The sequence below is a fragment of the Sciurus carolinensis genome, chromosome 2 (assembly GCF_902686445.1).
Source record: "Sciurus carolinensis chromosome 2, mSciCar1.2, whole genome shotgun sequence".
Lineage (NCBI taxonomy): Eukaryota > Metazoa > Chordata > Mammalia > Rodentia > Sciuridae > Sciurus > Sciurus carolinensis.
Genome location: NC_062214.1, coordinates 49,706,256 through 49,724,893, shown reverse-complemented (window position 1 = coordinate 49,724,893; position 18,638 = coordinate 49,706,256). Strand labels below are relative to the sequence as shown.

At 44.9% G+C, this 18,638-nt stretch overlaps 1 protein-coding gene across 2 annotated transcripts in view; it reads left to right on the top strand.

Moving 5' to 3' along the window:
* The window catches only part of Abhd12 (abhydrolase domain containing 12, lysophospholipase), an 89,945-nt gene that overhangs the window by 70,523 nt on the left and 784 nt on the right, over positions 1–18,638 (top strand). For both annotated transcript variants that reach the window (XM_047539982.1, XM_047539983.1), the window contains exons 3-12: positions 55–160; positions 2,391–2,510; positions 5,847–5,877; positions 7,193–7,238; positions 9,807–9,936; positions 11,002–11,039; positions 11,380–11,459; positions 12,689–12,771; positions 14,965–15,043; positions 16,294–16,421. In XM_047539982.1, the coding sequence (XP_047395938.1) occupies positions 55–160; positions 2,391–2,510; positions 5,847–5,877; positions 7,193–7,238; positions 9,807–9,936; positions 11,002–11,039; positions 11,380–11,459; positions 12,689–12,771; positions 14,965–15,043; positions 16,294–16,421 (841 nt within the window). The remainder of the gene's footprint in view (positions 1–54; positions 161–2,390; positions 2,511–5,846; positions 5,878–7,192; positions 7,239–9,806; positions 9,937–11,001; positions 11,040–11,379; positions 11,460–12,688; positions 12,772–14,964; positions 15,044–16,293; positions 16,422–18,638) is intronic.

Here is an 18,638-nt window from a genome sequence, read left to right as displayed (position 1 = left end):
GCATGTCCTTCCACTCCCACTAACTGTGATTTCCATCTCCTTGTCCCCCCACAGTGAGGGTTCCCTATTTCATTGACTTGAAAAAACCACAGGATCAAGGTTTGAATCATACCTGCAATTACTACCTCCAGCCAGAGGAAGATGTGACTATTGGAGTCTGGTGAGTGTTCATGACGCAGCTGCAGGTTTGAGGCACCAGCTCTGGGGACCTCTCAAAGAAATAAGGAGGGACCCTGCTCAGCTCTGCCAGTGTCCTTGACATTGGTATCCAAAGTGTTGCTTGCTCATTTTTACCTTCACCTGTTCCTATTCCAAAAAGAAATAGCTAAATTTGATCCTGATGGTGGAGTATGAAGTGGCACCAAATTCTATCCTGAGATTTTAAAAACAGCAAAGGCTTTTTAAACCAGATTATTTTTAGAGAGCCTTATTTCCAAGGTAAACAATAAGCTAGAAATAAAGAGAATGTAAGCACAAAATTGCAAGCACAGGTTTGAATGTACTGTTTCTTTTCAGAGAAATATATGTCTAGCTACTGAAAGCAGCTACATTTCCACCTGTAGCACTTCTCAGCAGTGGTGATGGTAGTGTTTGCTGTCTTCTAAGTATTTGCCTTTTTTGCCACAGATTTAAATTGGACTTAGGTTCGGTGACTTCTCTTTTTCTCCTTGGAATACACTTTAATTTTTTTTATAATAGATAGACACATGTTACTGAGCAACTGAATCAAAATTGACCAGTCTCACTGTGGCATTTTTTCCTCCTCAGAAGCAGCTATGAATCACTGCCTCTTTATCTAGGCGAGTTTAGTTTTCAGTAGCCACAAAGTCTCTTTCCACTGTCTCAGAAAACTGTGTATGTGAGAAGCTTACAAATGAAATGCTGTGAGTAGATTCCCAGTGTGCATGAGGGAACAGTCAGACGCTCCTGATAATGGTCCTTAGTAAAGGACATTAAAGAAAAAGGAAGATTTTTGTTCTTAGCAGTTTGTGCTGGGATTAGAGTCTTTTGTCAGTTTCTGGTTTGATTTAATATGTCATCAAGTGGCACATGTGTTCTGTGGGACTCCTCACTTTCTTCTCTCAGAAGTTTGACCTATTTTACTCAGCTATTTAATGGAAATGGGTTGACCTCTACTGGTGAACCCTGTCTTATTGCAGGAGGAGTATTCGTGGTGGTGGTACTTAAACTGAAAACACTAATAACACCTACATAAATTATCAGTTACCCAAAAAATTTTAGTGGCAAGTCTCAAGGTAGTGACAGCCACAGTGCATTTCAGGGTGCCAGTCTTTGCCCCATCCATATCCTGTGACTTCATGATGACACCAGGACCTCAGGACGTAACAGACTCCGTTGACAATTGCCCTCACCATCGTCTCATCAGATCCTCCACCAGCATCCTGAAAGAAAGGACCAAGTGCCACTCAATGGTCATTGTTGACTGTCAGCTCAGAATGCCTGTCAGCAGGTTGAAGGAGAGGCCCAGGAATGGGGCCCTTTCTGCTGCCTGGGAGCTTCCTGAATCTCTTTCAGAAGCTCAAAGTTTGGGATAGGCCAACTTCTGGAAGCCCATCAGTTTCCAGCACTTTTATAGTGGCCCTTCTATCCTGTAGGTTTGATTGTATGGTTTATGATGGTAATTATGTTGCCAGAACCACCCTGAAATATGATCCTCTTGAATGAATCAGAGATATAATAAGAGTTACAGAAAATTAGTATTTATTCCGATCTTCCCTTTTGATTAACAGTATTCAATATGGCCTGAGTTTAAAATTAACCTTAGTCAGGTGCAGCAGCACACACCTATAATCCCAGTAATTTAGGATGCTAAGGCAGGAGGATTGCAAGTTCAAGGCTAGCCTTAGTAACTTAGCAAGGCCTTAAACAATTTAGCAAGACCCTATCTCAAAATCAAAAATAAAAAGGACTGGGGATTTAGCTCAGTGGCATAGTACTCCTGGATTCCATACCCAGTACAAAAAAAAAAAAATAGTGTCTCTATGAAAGAGAAATTTGCTAAACAGACTGACAGTTTCTGAGCATGTCTTTGCATCCCTTGTTGCCCCAGCTATGCTCCAGAATTCAGGCAGGCTTTTGCCTACAGAAATGGCTCCCCTGTCTTGTTAATTGTTACCAGTATAAGCTTTTGAGGCCCATTGCCAATCAGGAAATGCTCCTTCTGAGGCTGTCAGCACAGCCTTCCAGCTTGCAGATCCTAGTTATTTATTCTATTGATGGGATACTCTGCTGCCCCACTCTATACTTGTGTAGGTAAGTGGGCGCTCTGCTTTCTGAGACTGGAGCTACCTCTGTAACCCTTATCTATAGTTACTGTTGTGTGCGGAAGAGGCATCTATCCACGCCACTCCCTGTGCTTCTGTCTCCAGGCATACCATCCCTGCTGTCTGGTGGAAGAATGCCCAAGGAAAGGACCAGATGTGGTATGAGGATGCCTTGGCTTCCAACCATCCCATCATTTTGTACCTGCACGGGAATGCAGGGACCAGGTGAGGCAAAGGAGCCCACATAGCACATCCTCCCTGCAAAGCACATTTCCTTTGTGGAGTAGGAATGTACTGCCCCAGGCCACTAGGAGCAAAACTGGAGTTCCACAAGATTGAGTTTACATTGCAATGAGGGAGAATAAGGGAAGAATGAAGAAAAATGCAGATTTTTTTTTTATAGGATGGGTTAAGGCCGGAGTTTAGGTGACGGTTTACACAGGCAGTGCTTCTCCAGCAGGCTCAGAGCCAGGCAGAACTATATGCAAAGGACCAGCAGGTCTGGTCTGCAAAGCAGACCTGGCTCTGCTTCCTTGGAGACCACAGTGTTGAGCAACTGTGGGAAGCTGTGTCCAGACAACCTATCTGAAGCCCTGCCCTGGATTGTGATGGAAGAAGAGACTGTGTCTCTTGTCAGGCACTGAGCTTTCCAGCCAGAGGGGGATGTTTCCTACCTCCTGCCATAAAAGTAAAGGACAAAATGTCTGCACCTGTGTGATTTAGGGAGAAGAATTTCTCAGAGGGAAGGAGGATGCAGTAGTCACTCAGAGGAGTGGTCCCAATGACATTTGACTGTGGCTACAGTGCATCTTTGGGAAACATCTCCAGTCTACTTACCTCTGGTTTTCTCTGTGTTTATCATCCCCATGTGAGATTGGCAGGCAGGTCTGTGTTACTTGTGTGATAGCTTCAGGATACAGACAGAGGCAAGGAGGGGAGGCTGAAGGCAGAGGGCAGCCAGAAAAGACCCCAGCTGAGGTACATGGACATACCAGTCCTCTTGGGCTGCCCACCATGGGATGAGCTCTCTGCAGGCAGCTCTGACACCAGCAATGCTAGCATGTCCAAACAGACTGTTGATGAAGTACACACTCTGTCAAGGCGTTATGGTTTTATCACAGATACTTCTCATGAGTGAGTTTAATGGCTCATCCTTTGAACTAGAGTTGCTCTCCCCACCCAAAGATAGCTGTTGCCCCTTTCATACAGTATGATGTTGTTCAGAAGAGCCTCTTCAGAGTGCCCAGGATGGGGAAGGGAGGGTGATGCATTTTCTGAGTGAAGCCGTATTTGAGAAACCTGAAGTCACTGTTTCTACTGCTTACTTAGGTCCCCTCTGACAGACAGCCAAAAGGAGCTGGCAGGGAGGCAGGGTGCCCCCACAGGGCTGAGGTGGGGGTAGTTGGGGAGGGAGGACATTTTATAAGCAGAAACATTAGGGAGAACAATACAGGGCCCTATTTAGAGAGAAAACAGACCTGGGTGTCAGTACTGCAAAGCTCTGCAGAGGGTATTACAGAAACAGCCCAGAAACATAGCCCACAAGGATGGTCTCTGTGCCAAGAACAGAGTGCTTGGCTACTGAGTCATGTGTGCCCTGTGCATTTTGTTCTCTTCTTTGTGTGGGACAAGCTACAGAGGGTTTCTCTTCTGCTTTCCAAAGAGCAAGTGGCTACAAACAGTTCTTGTAGCATCTTTCTGTAAATAAGAAAACTGTGTTGGCAGTGAATAAAGCACAATTCTTCAGTGCTAATCAAATGATAAAAAACAGAAAGCCTGTCTGTAACTTCAGGTTTAAAAGAAAACATGACTTTCAAAGGTTTGGCACCTCCCAGAGACTGCCTGTGTTGCAGGTCCACCTGTATTCTGCCTGGTTCTCACTGCAACCCTGTCTTTTGAAGTATTAACCCTGTTCTTTGAACCCCATCTTTAACTAGACTCCCCGAGAGAAACCCTCCTAGAGAGTTTTGGAACCCATCAGTCTGTAGGATCAAAGTACCTGGGGTCTCTCCAAGATCCAAATCACTGCCAGGTTTTTTTCAGCACCTCTTCCATTCATTCATTCATTCACTTATGCATGTATGCATGCATGCAGTATTGGGGGACTCATGCCTGCTAGGCAAACATTCTGCCATTGAGCTACATCCCCTGCCCTTTTTATTTTTTATTTTGAGACATGATATTGCTAAATTGCTGAATTTGGCCTTGAACTTATGGCATCAACCTCCTAAGTAGCTGGAATTACAGGCATGCACCACTGCACCTGGCAGCCCTTTTTCCTTTTTCTTGATAGAAGGAATTTGGAAAATTGAGAAAAGAGCTACCATGAACTCTTCCAAAGATAATTAAAAACATTTTATAGTATTTATTCCTGATCTTGGAACCATTTCTTTTTATTTTTGCTTCTGCACTATATTGGCTTTCCTCCATCTCATCTTTGTCTCCCTGCAACATTACATGCCCCCACCACACCCATATACTTGAAATGAACTCATTGATGCTTGTTGATTCCTGCTGTGGGGTCAGTCCCCTGCAATAGCTGAACAACAACTGGACAGAAAATGGAATGAGGGGTAAATGGTCATTAGAAAAGTATAAATATGTGAAACATTTAGATGTGTTCAAAGCACATTGAGCCTCAGAAATGAGATACTTCAAAAGCTGTAGTCTGCTGGAGAGGGGCTGGAAGCCCGTCATCCCCACATACCATGGTGAGAGGCAAGGTTCTCCTGATGAAATACTCATCAACATTGCTGGGTCACAGTTGTACATACTTCTGTGTCCACAGGTGGAGCACATATGTGTGAAGAGACATTGGCACAGGCTGGCCATAACAGTAAACCTAAGTTAGCAGCAGGTAGAAAGGAGCCAAAAATGACCATGAGATGAGGACAGGGAGCCTTTGCTAAGCAGAGCACTGAATATCTGCTGAATCCTAAGGAAGTGAGGAGTAGGACAAAAAGGTACCCATCCAGGTTTCTGTTGGGAACACATCTCTGGATGCTGGGGTCCCTGAATGCTGGGGAGCTAGAGAGAGGCTAGATGGCAGGGGTAGGAACAAATGTGGGCTTGCTCTGTTTCCTTTTGTGTCTTTTGAATGTGGAACTGTAGATATGCATTTCTTATTAAAAATAAAAGTACATAACAAATAATTAAAAAGACTCCCTAACCAGGCATGATAGCACATGCCTGTAATCACAGCAGCTCAGTAGGCTGAGGCAGAAGGATCACAAGTTCCAGGCCAGCTTCAGCTACTTAATGAGACCCTAAGCAAATTAGCAAGACACTGCCTCAGCATGAAAAATAAAAGGGGCTGGGGATGTTGCTCAATCCCACCCCCACCAAAAAAAAAAAAAAAAAAAAGTTTCTCAACACAGTACGACCAGAGGCAAGGTTGGGGCCACTTAGGAGACCTGAAATGGATTAGGAGACACGAGGAAGAGATCATCTGTCCAGCATAGATCCCTCCCTGGAATGGAATTTGGGATCCCATACTCTCCAGGATTGACTTGGACTCAACTCTGAGGGGTGGCACTAACATCCACTTTCTGTTCCTTACAGAGGAGGTGACCACCGGGTGGAGCTCTATAAGGTAAGGGTCCACAGCTTGCCGACCAGAAAGAGAAGTACTGTTTCACTCCAGGAGGCAGAAACGGGGAATCACTTGAATTAATAATTTGGAAAGTTAATTGGTGGATGTGCTGTAAGGTAGTACCTGGCTGATTTTACCATTATTCTTCCCATTATGCTGCTCCTAAGGATGGCCACTAATATCAGAACCCATGTACTCTGTGGATCATCCCCTAACTATTGGCAAAGTGTATGAAAGGCATTTAAATTTTTTGTTTTGTTTTGTTGGTACTTGGGGATAGAACCCAGGGGTTCTGTACTACTGAGCTATATCCCAGTTCTTTTATTTTTTTATTTTGAGGCAGGGTCTTGTTAAATTGCTGAGGCTATCCTTGAATTTGTGATCTTCCTGCCTCAGCCTCCCAAGTCACTGGAATTACAGGTGTGAACCCCCATGCCTGGCTTGTTTTTGGTTTTTACTTTTTACTTATTTATTTTTTGAGTGCCCTGGACTTGACCAGGCCTGCCTCCCTTGCCTCCTCTCAAAGGAGTGTTTGTGTATCCTAACAGGGCAGAAAGGAATATCCACAGAGGAGTGGACCAAGTCAGGAAAGGCAAGTGCCAGGGAATTTACTGGTGCACTTGAGGTTTCTGTCATGGAAGTCACTCTCCCTGTCCAGGTGCAGGAGGCCTGCCATGGTGTGCTCTAATGCTGACTGCAGGGGGCTGCCTGGGAGAACGGCACAGCTCTTCCCAAAGAAAAGGAAGTGGCAAGTGGCTGTGGGTAGTGGTAGTGGCATAACAGCTTCCACATTGCTCTGTGCACACCAGGAAATAGGGCACAGAATGTGAAAAAGGTCAGCTAGTCTATAGGAATTTTTAGATAAGTAGTCATGAGAAAAAATTCAACAAAACCACAAAATTTGAGGAATGCTGGGTTACAGTAAGAGTCCTCAGTTGAGGTCTCCATGCTGTGAATTCCTTTCCTGCACATCTTCTATTGTGCTAAGTGGCTAAAGCCCTTTGGCAGCACTGGAGAGCTGTCTGCCCCCAAGAAGCCTGACACTGAACCACCCTGTAGCATTAACAGAATTCTGTACTAGGTACTTCAGCCAGAAGCATGTACCCTTTCCCTATTCCTTAGGCACAGGAAGTCAACACATCCTGCACCAGCAGATCCAAGTGGGAGTCAGGCTTCATGTCAACAGTCCTTATGAAGACCTCACTGTGTGCAAGGCACAAAGACAGAACTCTGGATGGGCTTAGTAAGAGACAAGTTGTCCTCAATCAGAGATGCTTGAATTTGTTGCCAAAGATGTGTATTTTTCACATTACAGGTGCTGAGTTCCCTCGGTTACCATGTGGTCACCTTTGACTACAGAGGTGAGGTTTGAGAGTGCATCTGTGTACATTCCCACTTCTTCTGATCATATCTAATGGATATGCTTGTTCAAGAGCCTTGGAGCAGGTCTGGCAGCTTGCTTTTGTTGGTCTATGACCTGTGACAATTGCAGCCATGTCAAGGGTGGGGAAGGCCTTGGGTCTCTTGTGGTGTGGGTCCAGAGAGATAGCTTTCCTGGCAAAGCCCCTGACAGACACCTGCGAGCATCTCTTGGTAGGGTAGGCACTGGCACCTGGGACGCCCCAGCGTATGCCCTTAGTCAGCAACATTTAAATGCAAAAAATACTGTCTTGTTCTTCCTTTTTTTTTTTTTTTTTCCCCCAGTGCTGGGGATTGAACCCAGGGCCTTGTGCTTGCAAGGTGAGCACTCTACCAACTGAGCTATCTCCCCAGCCCTTGTTTTTTCTTAATTGGATTCAAACTTTCCCCAAGCTGGAAATCAGGCAGGTTTTATGCTCAGCAGCAGAATGAGCCTTGTGAAGAAACAGAAACAGGAAATAAAACCATTAAGAAAGAAAATAAATTCTTCTGTACCCTCAGCACTTCTGTTTTGAATGAAACAGGTTTTTTGTTTGTTTGTTTTGTTTTGTTGCGGTGCTGGGGATTGAATCCCGGGCCTTGTGCTTGCAAGGCAAGCATTTTACCAACTGAGCTATATCCCCAGCCCTAATGAATCAAGAATCCACAGTTTGATATATGCTACAAACATTCTACCTTCACAATCAGTAGAAGTACTTTATATTGACAGTGAGCAACTATTTTAAAAGTACACTCTTCCTTATAGTACTCAGTTTGGAAAGCTCAAAGGGATGAAAACTGCTTGACCATTGTGCTTTGACCTTTTCTGGGAGGGCAGTGGTGTTGATTCCTCAAACCAAGAGGGAAAGGGAGAGGAATGGAAGAGAGCAGCATCAGCTGCATGTGGGCGTTGTATTAGTTTCTTTTTACTGATGAAACAAATTACTACAAAGGTGGTATCTTAAAAACACAAATTTATTACCTTGTAGTTCTAGAATCAGAAATCCAAAATCTTTAGCTACTGGGCTAGAATCAAGGTATTAGTGTGGCTATATACTCTTTCAGGGGGTTCTAGGGAGCATCTGTTGCCTGGCCTTTCCCTCTAGGCAGCCACACTTACTGGCTCATGGCCCCTTTCACATTAAACTCAGCTGTAGCCCATTGAATCTTGGGCTGCATCATTTGGACCCTGACTTTTGTCTTTGATTACTTGGGGCCCATCCACATGGTTCAGAATTATCCCCACCCCAAGATTGGCCCATTAGCAGTCTTAATACCTTCTACAACTTAATTCCTATACAGTATTAATTTCCCTGACATGGTCACTGGTTCCAGAATTAGGATGTGGGCATCTTCAGTGGGACACCATTCTGCTCACTACAGGAGTGGCTCTTTTGTTGAAGAAAAGTCCTTCACAATGAAGGTTCTGGGCTCATTAAAACTCCCAAAATGAGGAGCTTGAAAAGTAGTACATTTTCTCATCCTTTTCTCTTCCTGATACATGCTGGACACCTTAGGATAATGAGAAGGGACCACCTTCCTCTTTGTTCACCATCCTATATGGTTATCATGAAAAGCACCCCGTAGCACCTTCTCTTTTCAATTCTTACTACATCTCTGCATTTCTTGGTAGTATTAGTGATCCCCTACTTCCACCTGTGACTCTTTTTCTGTCTCTATTCCTGTCTCTAATTCCCCACCCCCATCTTTCTGTCACTCTTACTTTTTCTCTCTTTCCCTCTGTTTCCATATTCCTGTCTCCCTGTCTCCCACAGGGTGTCCTGAGCCTTCAGCCTTGCCCTGTCCATCCTCACCCATTCCTTCTCTGAGGTCAGAGAGCTTTCTGTCCTTGTCTTTTTGCATTAATTGTGGTTTGCTCATGCAGCAGGACCAGCTCTTCTGAACCTGGTAGTGCTTTCAGATCATTTGATGATGACTCACTGCTGAGCTGCTAGAAAGACAGTTGCACTTAACCTTTGCTGGAGACTGGAGGAGGAGCAGTTGGGAAGGATCAGGGTTGCCTTAAACCTGGAAATCCTCCCTCCCACTCCAGCCCTGCTTTTCTGTGGACCCTGGGCAGGATGGTCTCTTACTGGCTGGGTCTGTCAGCACTCCTTCTTGAGCCAGCCCCACCACCAGGCTTAAGTGTTGGGAGGTTAGTGGCCCATCAGAGGTTGGAAGGAGAGCAGCCCTGCCAGGGTATGTGTCTGAGGTTCTGGGGTGTATTTTGTTGACTCTGTTCTGTTAGTCAGAACAGAGTCTGTTAAGTATGCAATCCACCTACTTAGAGTGACTGGGAACCTCTGGTATGTTCAGTCAGCAGGGGACAGGGAAGGTTACTGCCAAGCCCTCCCACCTGCCCTCACCAGTGCTGGAGGTTAAGTGGGGGCCTCTCCCTCCCCTAACACCCAGTCTGCCAGCAATGTGGGTGGGACCGAAGGCACTTGCCAGACAGCTTCTCTACTGTCACTCGCCTGGTTTCATGATCTGCCTTTGACTTCCTTCTCCTACCTGCTGTTCCTCTCTTGCAGGTTGGGGCGACTCAGTAGGAACACCATCAGAGCGGGGCATGACATACGACGCACTCCACGTTTTTGACTGGATCAAAGCAAGGAGTGGTGACAACCCTGTGTATATTTGGGGCCATTCCCTGGGCACTGGGTAAGAGCTTCCAGCAGGAGTGGCCTTTAGTGGACTTCCAGGTGACACTCCATCCTGGGATCTAAAAGGAGCCCTGTGGCCTTGCGGGTACCTCTGACCCTGAGACACTATCAGTCCCAACAAGCCTGATCCCTGATACCCGTGGTGGAGGATAAAGCACCACAAAGGACCTCAGAGGGGCTGAGCTACTATAACTCTGTATCCCAGAAAGTACCTTAGGACCAACAGGGGTAGTTGCAGCAGAAACAAGCATCTCTACAGAGGGCCCTCACCCAGTACAAATGGAACAGTGCTCGTGCTCTGGGTGCACTGGGGCTTTGTGTCAGGTGTGACTTTGGAAAACATGGGCAGGCCATCAAGTCCAAGTGTGCAAACTAGGAATGTTTGTAAGTAGCTTCACCATTTAGATACTGGGGAGTATGGGGGAGGAACAATGTGTGGTCTGTTTCCCAAATCTGCCAAGACAGGAAGCATCCTAAGTCCATTTGTGTACAACCTGAATTGCTTCTGCTGATGTAAATTCCAGGGTGTTTCTGAAAGGAGCCTTAGACCTTCAGTAGCTGCCTTTCTTCTTCCCACCTTTTCCTTCAGGCACAGTAACTTGGCCCTTTCTCAGTTCTTGCTCCTCATTTGGACTACATCCTGTAGGTTGGAAGTATCTAGTGCAGGCCTCCTGTTCCTCAGGAGAGGCCCCAGAGGAGGGACGCCAACTATTCTCATGATTGTCTACATGGACCTGCCGTGTGTGGTCCTGGGATGGCAAGAGGCCCCTGGTCCTTGTGGGTGACTAATGCTGCCACCTACAAGAAGGGGACAGGCAGACCCCAGTCCCCTCCCAACTGACAGTGGGGTGGGAGTCATGGACAACTTGTCAGAGAGGTCAGCATATGGTCTGCTGCCTCCTCCTCCTAGGGGGCATTTTATTACCCCTACAGCCTGTCTCGAAACCCCACCATTAGCTTTGCAGGTCCCACATCTTCTCTGGACATTTTCCAGGATCAGGACAATCTCATCAAAACAATTTTGGTCATAATTCAACTGAACTGTATTTTTCTTTCTTTCTAGGGTGGCAACAAATCTGGTGCGGCGCCTCTGTGAGCGAGGTACAGAGCTCTACTGCCCTGAGCTGGGACCCTCATCCTGGCAGTTAGCATTCCAGAACCAACTGCAAGTTTTTGTCAAGCTGGGGCTGGCCAGCAAGCAGCACAATGATGGCACTAGCTGGGCATCAAGGGTGGAGACTCTGGGTTGACCCAAGCCTGCCCTGCCATGGGATTCTTGGAAGCCACCTGGGGCCCTGTCGTGGTCACCTCCCACACCTAACAGAGGTGTATTCCCATGTGGAAGAGATGTCCCCTAGACTCACGGTCCCTTCAGGGGAACTCTCACATGGAACCTTCACCTGGGCCACTCAGGCCTCTGTTGGTTATTTTGTTTATCTAGAGACGCCTCCAGATGCCCTTATATTAGAATCTCCATTCACTAATATCCGTGAAGAAGCAAAGAGCCATCCATTTTCAGTGGTAAGTACAGATTTTATTAAAAACTATTTTTAATGAATAGTTTTATTAAAAACTATTTATTTAATAATAATAATTTATTATTTAAATTATATAACTATAAATTATAGTTATATAATTTAACTATTCTCATGAATACAGATTTCATTAAAAATGAATCCTAAGTTCTAGGCACTGGCCTACCTGCAGAGTTACCCTGAAAACTCATAACTTTGCAGACAGGTAGGAGGGCAGGCTCAGTTAGGTTGTTGAAGGGCAGCTAGCCCTCAGGAGGCCTTGCTCGTGTGGTCTCATTACTTGCATGGTACTGTTAACCACATGACGTCACTGCCATTACACAGCCTGTGATTGCTGTGGGTCTCAACCCAGACTGAGGTTGCTGTCCTGGCTCCCTCCTCAGGGATGGAACTGGTGGGTATCCACTGCTCTCTGCTTACTAGACAATGCTTGGGAGCCAGGCTGATTGGACTGGGGAGTCTGGTCTCCTCATCATGTCTCAGGGTGAAGCCTATGTAACTCCACTGGAGATTCCAGGGTGAATCAGCCCTTTTCTCTCTTACCAGCTGTGACTGAAGCCTTAGACCCTTCTTATAAATTCTGGGCTGGAGTTATGGCTTGGTAGGAGAGTGCTTGCCTAGCATGCGTGAGGCATTGAGTTCAATTCTCAGCACCACATAGAAATAAGTAAATAAAATAAAAGTTCATCAACAACTAATGAAAACATTTTTTTAAAAAATCTGATCCCTTATTCTCTCCTTCCTACTGTGCATTCTGAGTGCTCTGTTTTGGACCACCCTGATCTTGAGCAGCTGCAGGAGCCCTTTATTTTATCTTAAGTTATGATGTTGCTTTTTCTCTGAAATTGCATGATGAAAGCAGCAGTGAAACTCCATTTTCATGGGGGTGGCAGTCCTTGTGTCTGTCGGAAGTCTGGCTTCTGAGCTGGATTCTAGCGACACCTCTGAGGTGCAGGAGCCTCATTTGCAGGCAGCTCCTGCTATAGCCTGTTTATGGGCCTGGTGGCTTATTCTTCTGCCCCCAATCACAAAGCCAGCATAAAGCAGGAGGTACGAGTTGTCCCCTCTGCTGCATATAACCCCTTCTTGCTCAGAGATAGGTATTTAAGGGTATTATCTTGTAAATTCCTGAACTTGAACTGAATGCCTGACCTTTGCCTACCACATAGATACCTTAATAAGCATTTATGAAAATGTTTTCCTTCTTGTCTTCAGATATATCGATACTTTCCTGGGTTTGACTGGTTCTTCCTGGATCCCATCACAAGCAGTGGAATTAAATTTGCAAATGATGAAAAGTGAGTATGGTAATTTAGGAAAACAACAGGAATTCCCAGGATAAGCTTTATTAGTCACATTAGCAAACTAGGGTGGAATTCAGGAGATTTAGTATTTTTCTAACAAAACTGGTCTTTAAAAAGGGAAAGTCTGCAAGGAAAAGAAATAGGAATTTTAAAAGACTATACAATTAAATAACAATAATATAATTAAATAACAATAATAATTATAAAAATAATAAGAAATAGGAATTTTAAAAGACTATAAAATAACATTTAAGTGACTGCCTCAGCTATTTGATATATTTTTGGTAATAGAAAGGTATTATAAAGTTTATTATTAAAAATATTTCTTTTGTGTGTGTGGTATGGGGGAGGGACAGGGGGATGAAACAGGGCCTTGTACTTGCTAGGCAAGTGTTCTGCCACTTGATATATCACCAGCACTTTTTAAATTTTGAGACAGAGTCTCACTAAATTGCTCAGGCTGGTCTTGAACTTGCAGTCCTCCTGCCCCAGCCTCCTGAGTAGCTGAAATTAAAGGCCAACTATTAAAAATATTTCTCTTAGGTAAACCACAAGTTAAACCTTCTTTTTCTTTTTTTATAGCATTTTTTAAATTATTATTTTTTAAATTTTTATAGACTACATTTTGATTCATTCTTTAAACCAAAGTTTGAGTATTCTTGTTGAGGGCTTTTGTTAAACCACTTTCAGATTCTGTCGACATCATCTTTGTGAGTTTTCTATTTCATGGATTTTAATTTCTTCAAAAGAGAGAAAAAGATAAAACCTTAACCTTATCTAAATATTCAGTTAATAGTCAACAATCTACACTTGGAAACAGAATATGTAAATTACATTTTTTTTCTCTTCAAGTATGTGTTTTGATTCTCAAAATAAAAATAGAACAAAATAAAATTTTAGCAAATATTACAAGCAAAACCCCTGCTTATTTGTAAGTATTGTTTTAGAACTTAAATAATTATCTGAATAAACTGGATTCCTTCTTAAAATACAAAAGTGAGTACTATGCCTCAGGAAGCTACCTTTGGCCCTGACCCTTGCACTGAGCCTAGTGGTATAGCATGTGGATTCTGTGGTAATGCCCCATGGGACTCCAGCCCATATTATTGGTAGTCAGGGACCCAACCTCACGTACAGACAGGCTTCCTGAGCAGAGTCTAAAACCAGATACTTGCTGCTTTTTCTAGGAACCTCAGGTTGAAGGGACTCACATACCAGAAACACTCTACCATGAAACAAGAGTATATGGTATGCCAATGACAGAATATAGATTATGCATGAGGCTGTGAGTCCTGGGTGACAAGCTTTCCTCAGTCCAGGTGCTACTGCAGGTCTAGGACAGCACCAGCATTGCCCTTGGGGAGAACACATCCTTATTGGGGATTAAGATGGAGACTCAAACCAGGCACAGTGGTACATGCCTATAAGTCCAGCTACTCAGGAGGCTGAGGCAAGAGAATAGCAAATTCAAGGTCAGCTTAGGCAATTCAGCAGAACTCTGTCGAAAAGGAAAAAGGGCTTGGGAGTATGACTTAGTGATAGATCAGCCCTGTGTTCAATCCTCAGTACCACATACACACACAAAAAGATGGAGACTTGAGTCAGCAGTCACCTCAGTAATGAACTGACAGAAGAGCTCTGACCCCATCCAATCCTGGGAACTTGTCCTTCTGTTGTGTGGTTTGCTAAAGGGATCTGACTCTATTGAACCTACTGAAATTTTAATTTACTTGTAAACATTCAGAGCTGGATTGACCTTAAATGTCATTTGTACCAAAGATAAAAGGTATTGACTTTTTCTACCAACATGTATTCATAGTAACATTCATTTGCAGTAAATTTCTTGACCCACCTAAATTATTCAGTTCATAAGTATTTTTTGTAACTTCTAAAGAACATTTGTACTGGCGAAATAATCATTTTCAATTTTCAGAAAATATGCAGGGGACAGATTTGGGGAATGAATTGATCTCTAAATTTTATTGACACCTATCCCCTAGCTGGAATAGATATTGATTTAAAAAAAAAAAAAAAAAAACTAAGAAATTATCTTTTAATTCTTTAGTAAAGAGATACCTGTTAAACACCACAGTAAAACCTAAACCCAGATTCCTGCCTTGGTGAGGGGTTCAGGCAACTCCACTCTCTCCCTGGTCTACAGCTAGTCCTTCTCTCTCCCTCCCACAGTGTGAAGCACATCTCCTGTCCCCTGCTCATCCTGCATGCTGAGGACGACCCAGTTGTGCCCTTTCAGCTTGGCAGAAAGGTGGGTGTCCTGGGCTTGTGCCCCAGATGTGGGATAGGCTAGGCCTGGGCAGGCAGGGAAGAGGTGGACTCAAGACATGCTAGCCTCAGAGACCACTTTGTCCTTGCTGCATCCCTTCCCTGTCTCTTCAGAAGGGCATGAGAGGTCTGGCAGCAGAGTAGGGGTTGGGGCCAGACCATCAAATGCTGTCCACACAAGGAACTATGAAAAATAAGTGAATGACTTCTGGGTCTCTACACCAGGGTCCTTCTCAAGTGGAGAGCTGCCTGTGTTAAAGAGCCAAGGCCAACTTGGAACTTGGCCAGGAGGGCTCCTCCATTAGGGCTGAAGGGGAAAGACCCTGAATAATGAGGATCCCCAACCTCAAAGCAGAGGTCCAGCAGGTAGAACTAATATAGAAACTTCTAGTCTGTTTTCTTGCCTTTGGGATGAGACTGTTATGAGAAGAATTCTATGTCATGTGTGTTGCCTCAGCATTGGTTTTTGCTGATTTTGCTGCTAGGAAAAAGGATTAGATTTGTGGGAAGGAGTTGGGGTAGACAGCACTGTATAGGCACAGCAATGGCAAGGGGCAGGAGGAATCTGGAAGGATGAGTGCTGGGCTTCACCAGCAGGTCAGCCGCATGCTCAGAGCATTTCTGCCTGTAGAAGCCTCCACCCATAGATGAACTCCATGAGGTGCACAGATAGTGAAGCCATGCAGGAGGACACAGAGCTACCATTCAGGCCCGTACACCCCCGCCATCTACAGGGAAGGAGAGAGGGGGCTGAGAGGGGACAAATCATGAGCCAAATTACTGATTGACCTTGACCCAGGAGAACACAGCTAAACCTGAGAAACATGCCCTCCATACCAGGGCTCTCCTCATCCCCCATCATTGTGTCATCTCTGCCATTGTCTACCTCACTGCTCCCTTGAGGACCAGCTAGGCAGTCTGGGAAGTAAGAACAGAGAGAAGGTCTTCAGTGGTAGACTTTCTGAAGATGAGGAGTCAAGCCTGAGGTCTGGCTCCTGTCAGCTAAAGCCCTGCCCAACCTGTGAGTGTGACTGACTATGCACTTCAGAGTTGGTGCTGAAGTGTACATGAGAGCTTGGGGTATTCTTTGGAGGAACCAGCCAGAGTCTTTATTGGAGGAGAGGCTGCAGGCAGGTCTCCCTCAAGTCCTAGGCTCCATGGCAGTTGCCATCTCTAGTCTCTGAACTAACACTCTCTCTCTCTCTCTCTCTCTCTCTCTCTCTCTCTCTCCAGCTCTATAATATTGCTGCACCATCTCGAAGCTTCAGAGACTTCAAAGTTCAGTTTATCCCCTTTCATTCAGACCTTGGCTATAGGCATAAATACATCTACAAGAGCCCCGAGCTTCCACGGATACTGAGGTAAGACCTTCTCTTCTCACTTAGGGATCTCATCTGGGGAGCAATGGCTCATGCCTTGGGCATGTGGCATGTGGCAGCCACTGTTTGAGGGCTCATTGGGGCCCAGAGCCAAAATGACTCAAGAGCCTTCTATTAACATCACAGAAGGATTGGAGAATTTATCTCCTCTCCATCTTGAACTGCACCCATGCTCAGAGGAATGGGTGATTTCCCCATTGTAAAGGTCACACAGGACCATGAGAACATACATAGGACAGCACACAAATCTATCCCCAGTTCACAGATGGCCACACGTATACAGGAGTAGTGAAACACACCCCACTTCTGCTGGGTTTGACCTCAAGTTCCTTCCCATATGCTCTCAGATTGGTGCCCTTGCACAGGGACCTCAGGCAGTTTCCTCAAAAGCCTGTCCTCAGCTACTTTCAAGGAGAGGCTGTATTCCTGGATGCCTCACAGTGGCCAAAATCTTGGTTACAACATGGACTGTACCTCAGAGAGCCAGGGGCACCCATCTGGACCTGAATACAGAGCCCAAATATGAGAGTGAGGCCTTGGCAGTGGTGACAAAGGGCAGCATTTGGAATGGACCAAACTACCCACTCCCTCATGCTTCTGTGCAGATTGCTGCCCAGCCTCACCTACCTTCCTATCAAATGACACAGGCTGCTGGGCATGGTGGTACAGCCTGTAATCCCAGCAAATTGGGAGGCTGAGGCAGGAAGATCACAGGTTCAAGGCCAACCTCAACCACTAAGGCCCTAAGCAACTTAGCAAGTCCCTGCCTCAAAATAAAAGAAAGGGGGCTGGGGAGATAGCTCAGTTGGTAGAGTACTTGTGCAAGCACAGGGCCCAGGGTTTGATCCCCCGCACCACCAATCAATCAATCAATCAATCAATAATTAATAAAAGAAAGGTCTGAGGATGTAGCTCAGTGGTAAAGCACCCCTAGGTTCAATCCCCAGTACCAGCCATGTGACTTTAAGCAAGATGCTAAATTTCCCTGTGCATGTGACAGGCAGAGGCTTATGTGCAGTGCTTAAACTGAGCATTGGGCTGCATAGTCTGCTGCCATTGTTAATAGGGTAATTTTTGCTATTTTGTGCCAGTAGGCTTTGAGAAGTAGGTCACAGTGTTAGTTTCTTCCTGAAGCGACTAAAATTGCTTGCCTGAATCAACCCCTAGGGAGGATAACTCATGTATAATTCTACTTCCAACATCCGCTCCTCTCTAGCTGCCTTTGAGAGTTCCAGAGGCAAAGTTACATTTCTTTAAAGGATTATCACTCTTTGCCACTAGGATGTGAGAACTGAAAAAGTATAGATTTTCTTTGGGATTGTAATTTTTCTCCATTTTAAAGGAAATTGTGTTAGCCAGCTTTTTTTTTTTTTTTTTTTTTTTTTTTTTTTTTTTTTGCGGTGCTGGGGATTGAACCCAGGGCCTTGTGCTTGTGAGGCAGGCACTGTTAGCCAGCTTTTTGTTGCTGTGACCAAGAACAACTTAGAGGGGCTGCTGTTGTAGCTTTGTGGTAGAGTGCTTGCCTAGCATGTTTGAGGCACTGGGTTCAGCACCATATAAAAATAAGTAAATAAAATAAAGGTATTGTGTCCATCCACAACTTAAAAAAAAAAAAAGAAAGAAAAAGAAAACAAACTTAGAGGAGGAAAAGCTTCTTTGGGGCTGGCTCATAGTTTTAGTGGTCTTAGTTCACAGTCCCATAGATTCCATTGCTCTGGGCCTGGGGTAAGGCAGAACATTGTCATGGAGGAAAGCACCTCAACTCATGTTGTTAGGGAGGGAGGGAGGAAGGGAGAGAGAGAGAGAGAGAGAGGCAGAGACAGAAACACACCAGAGACAAAATGTGAACCATAAAGGTATGCCCCCAATGACCTACATCCTCCAGGCATACCCACTTGCCTACAGTTACTACCCACTTAGTCCATTCAAACTAGGATGGATCAATTAGGTGACAGCTCTCATAATCCAATCATTTCACCTCTGAATATTCCTTCATTAATACAGGAGTGTTTGGGAAAACCTCATATCTAATCCATAACAGGAATATATTTAGACTTGAGTATAGAGCCAAATTTTAGAATAAGGAATAGAAGCCCTGGCCTGAATTTGACCCATCCTGATACCATTTATGCCCTGTTTACCTGAGTACTTTTCATTGTAGGAGCGTAGTGCTCCTTAGATTCTGTGCAGCCTCCTCGG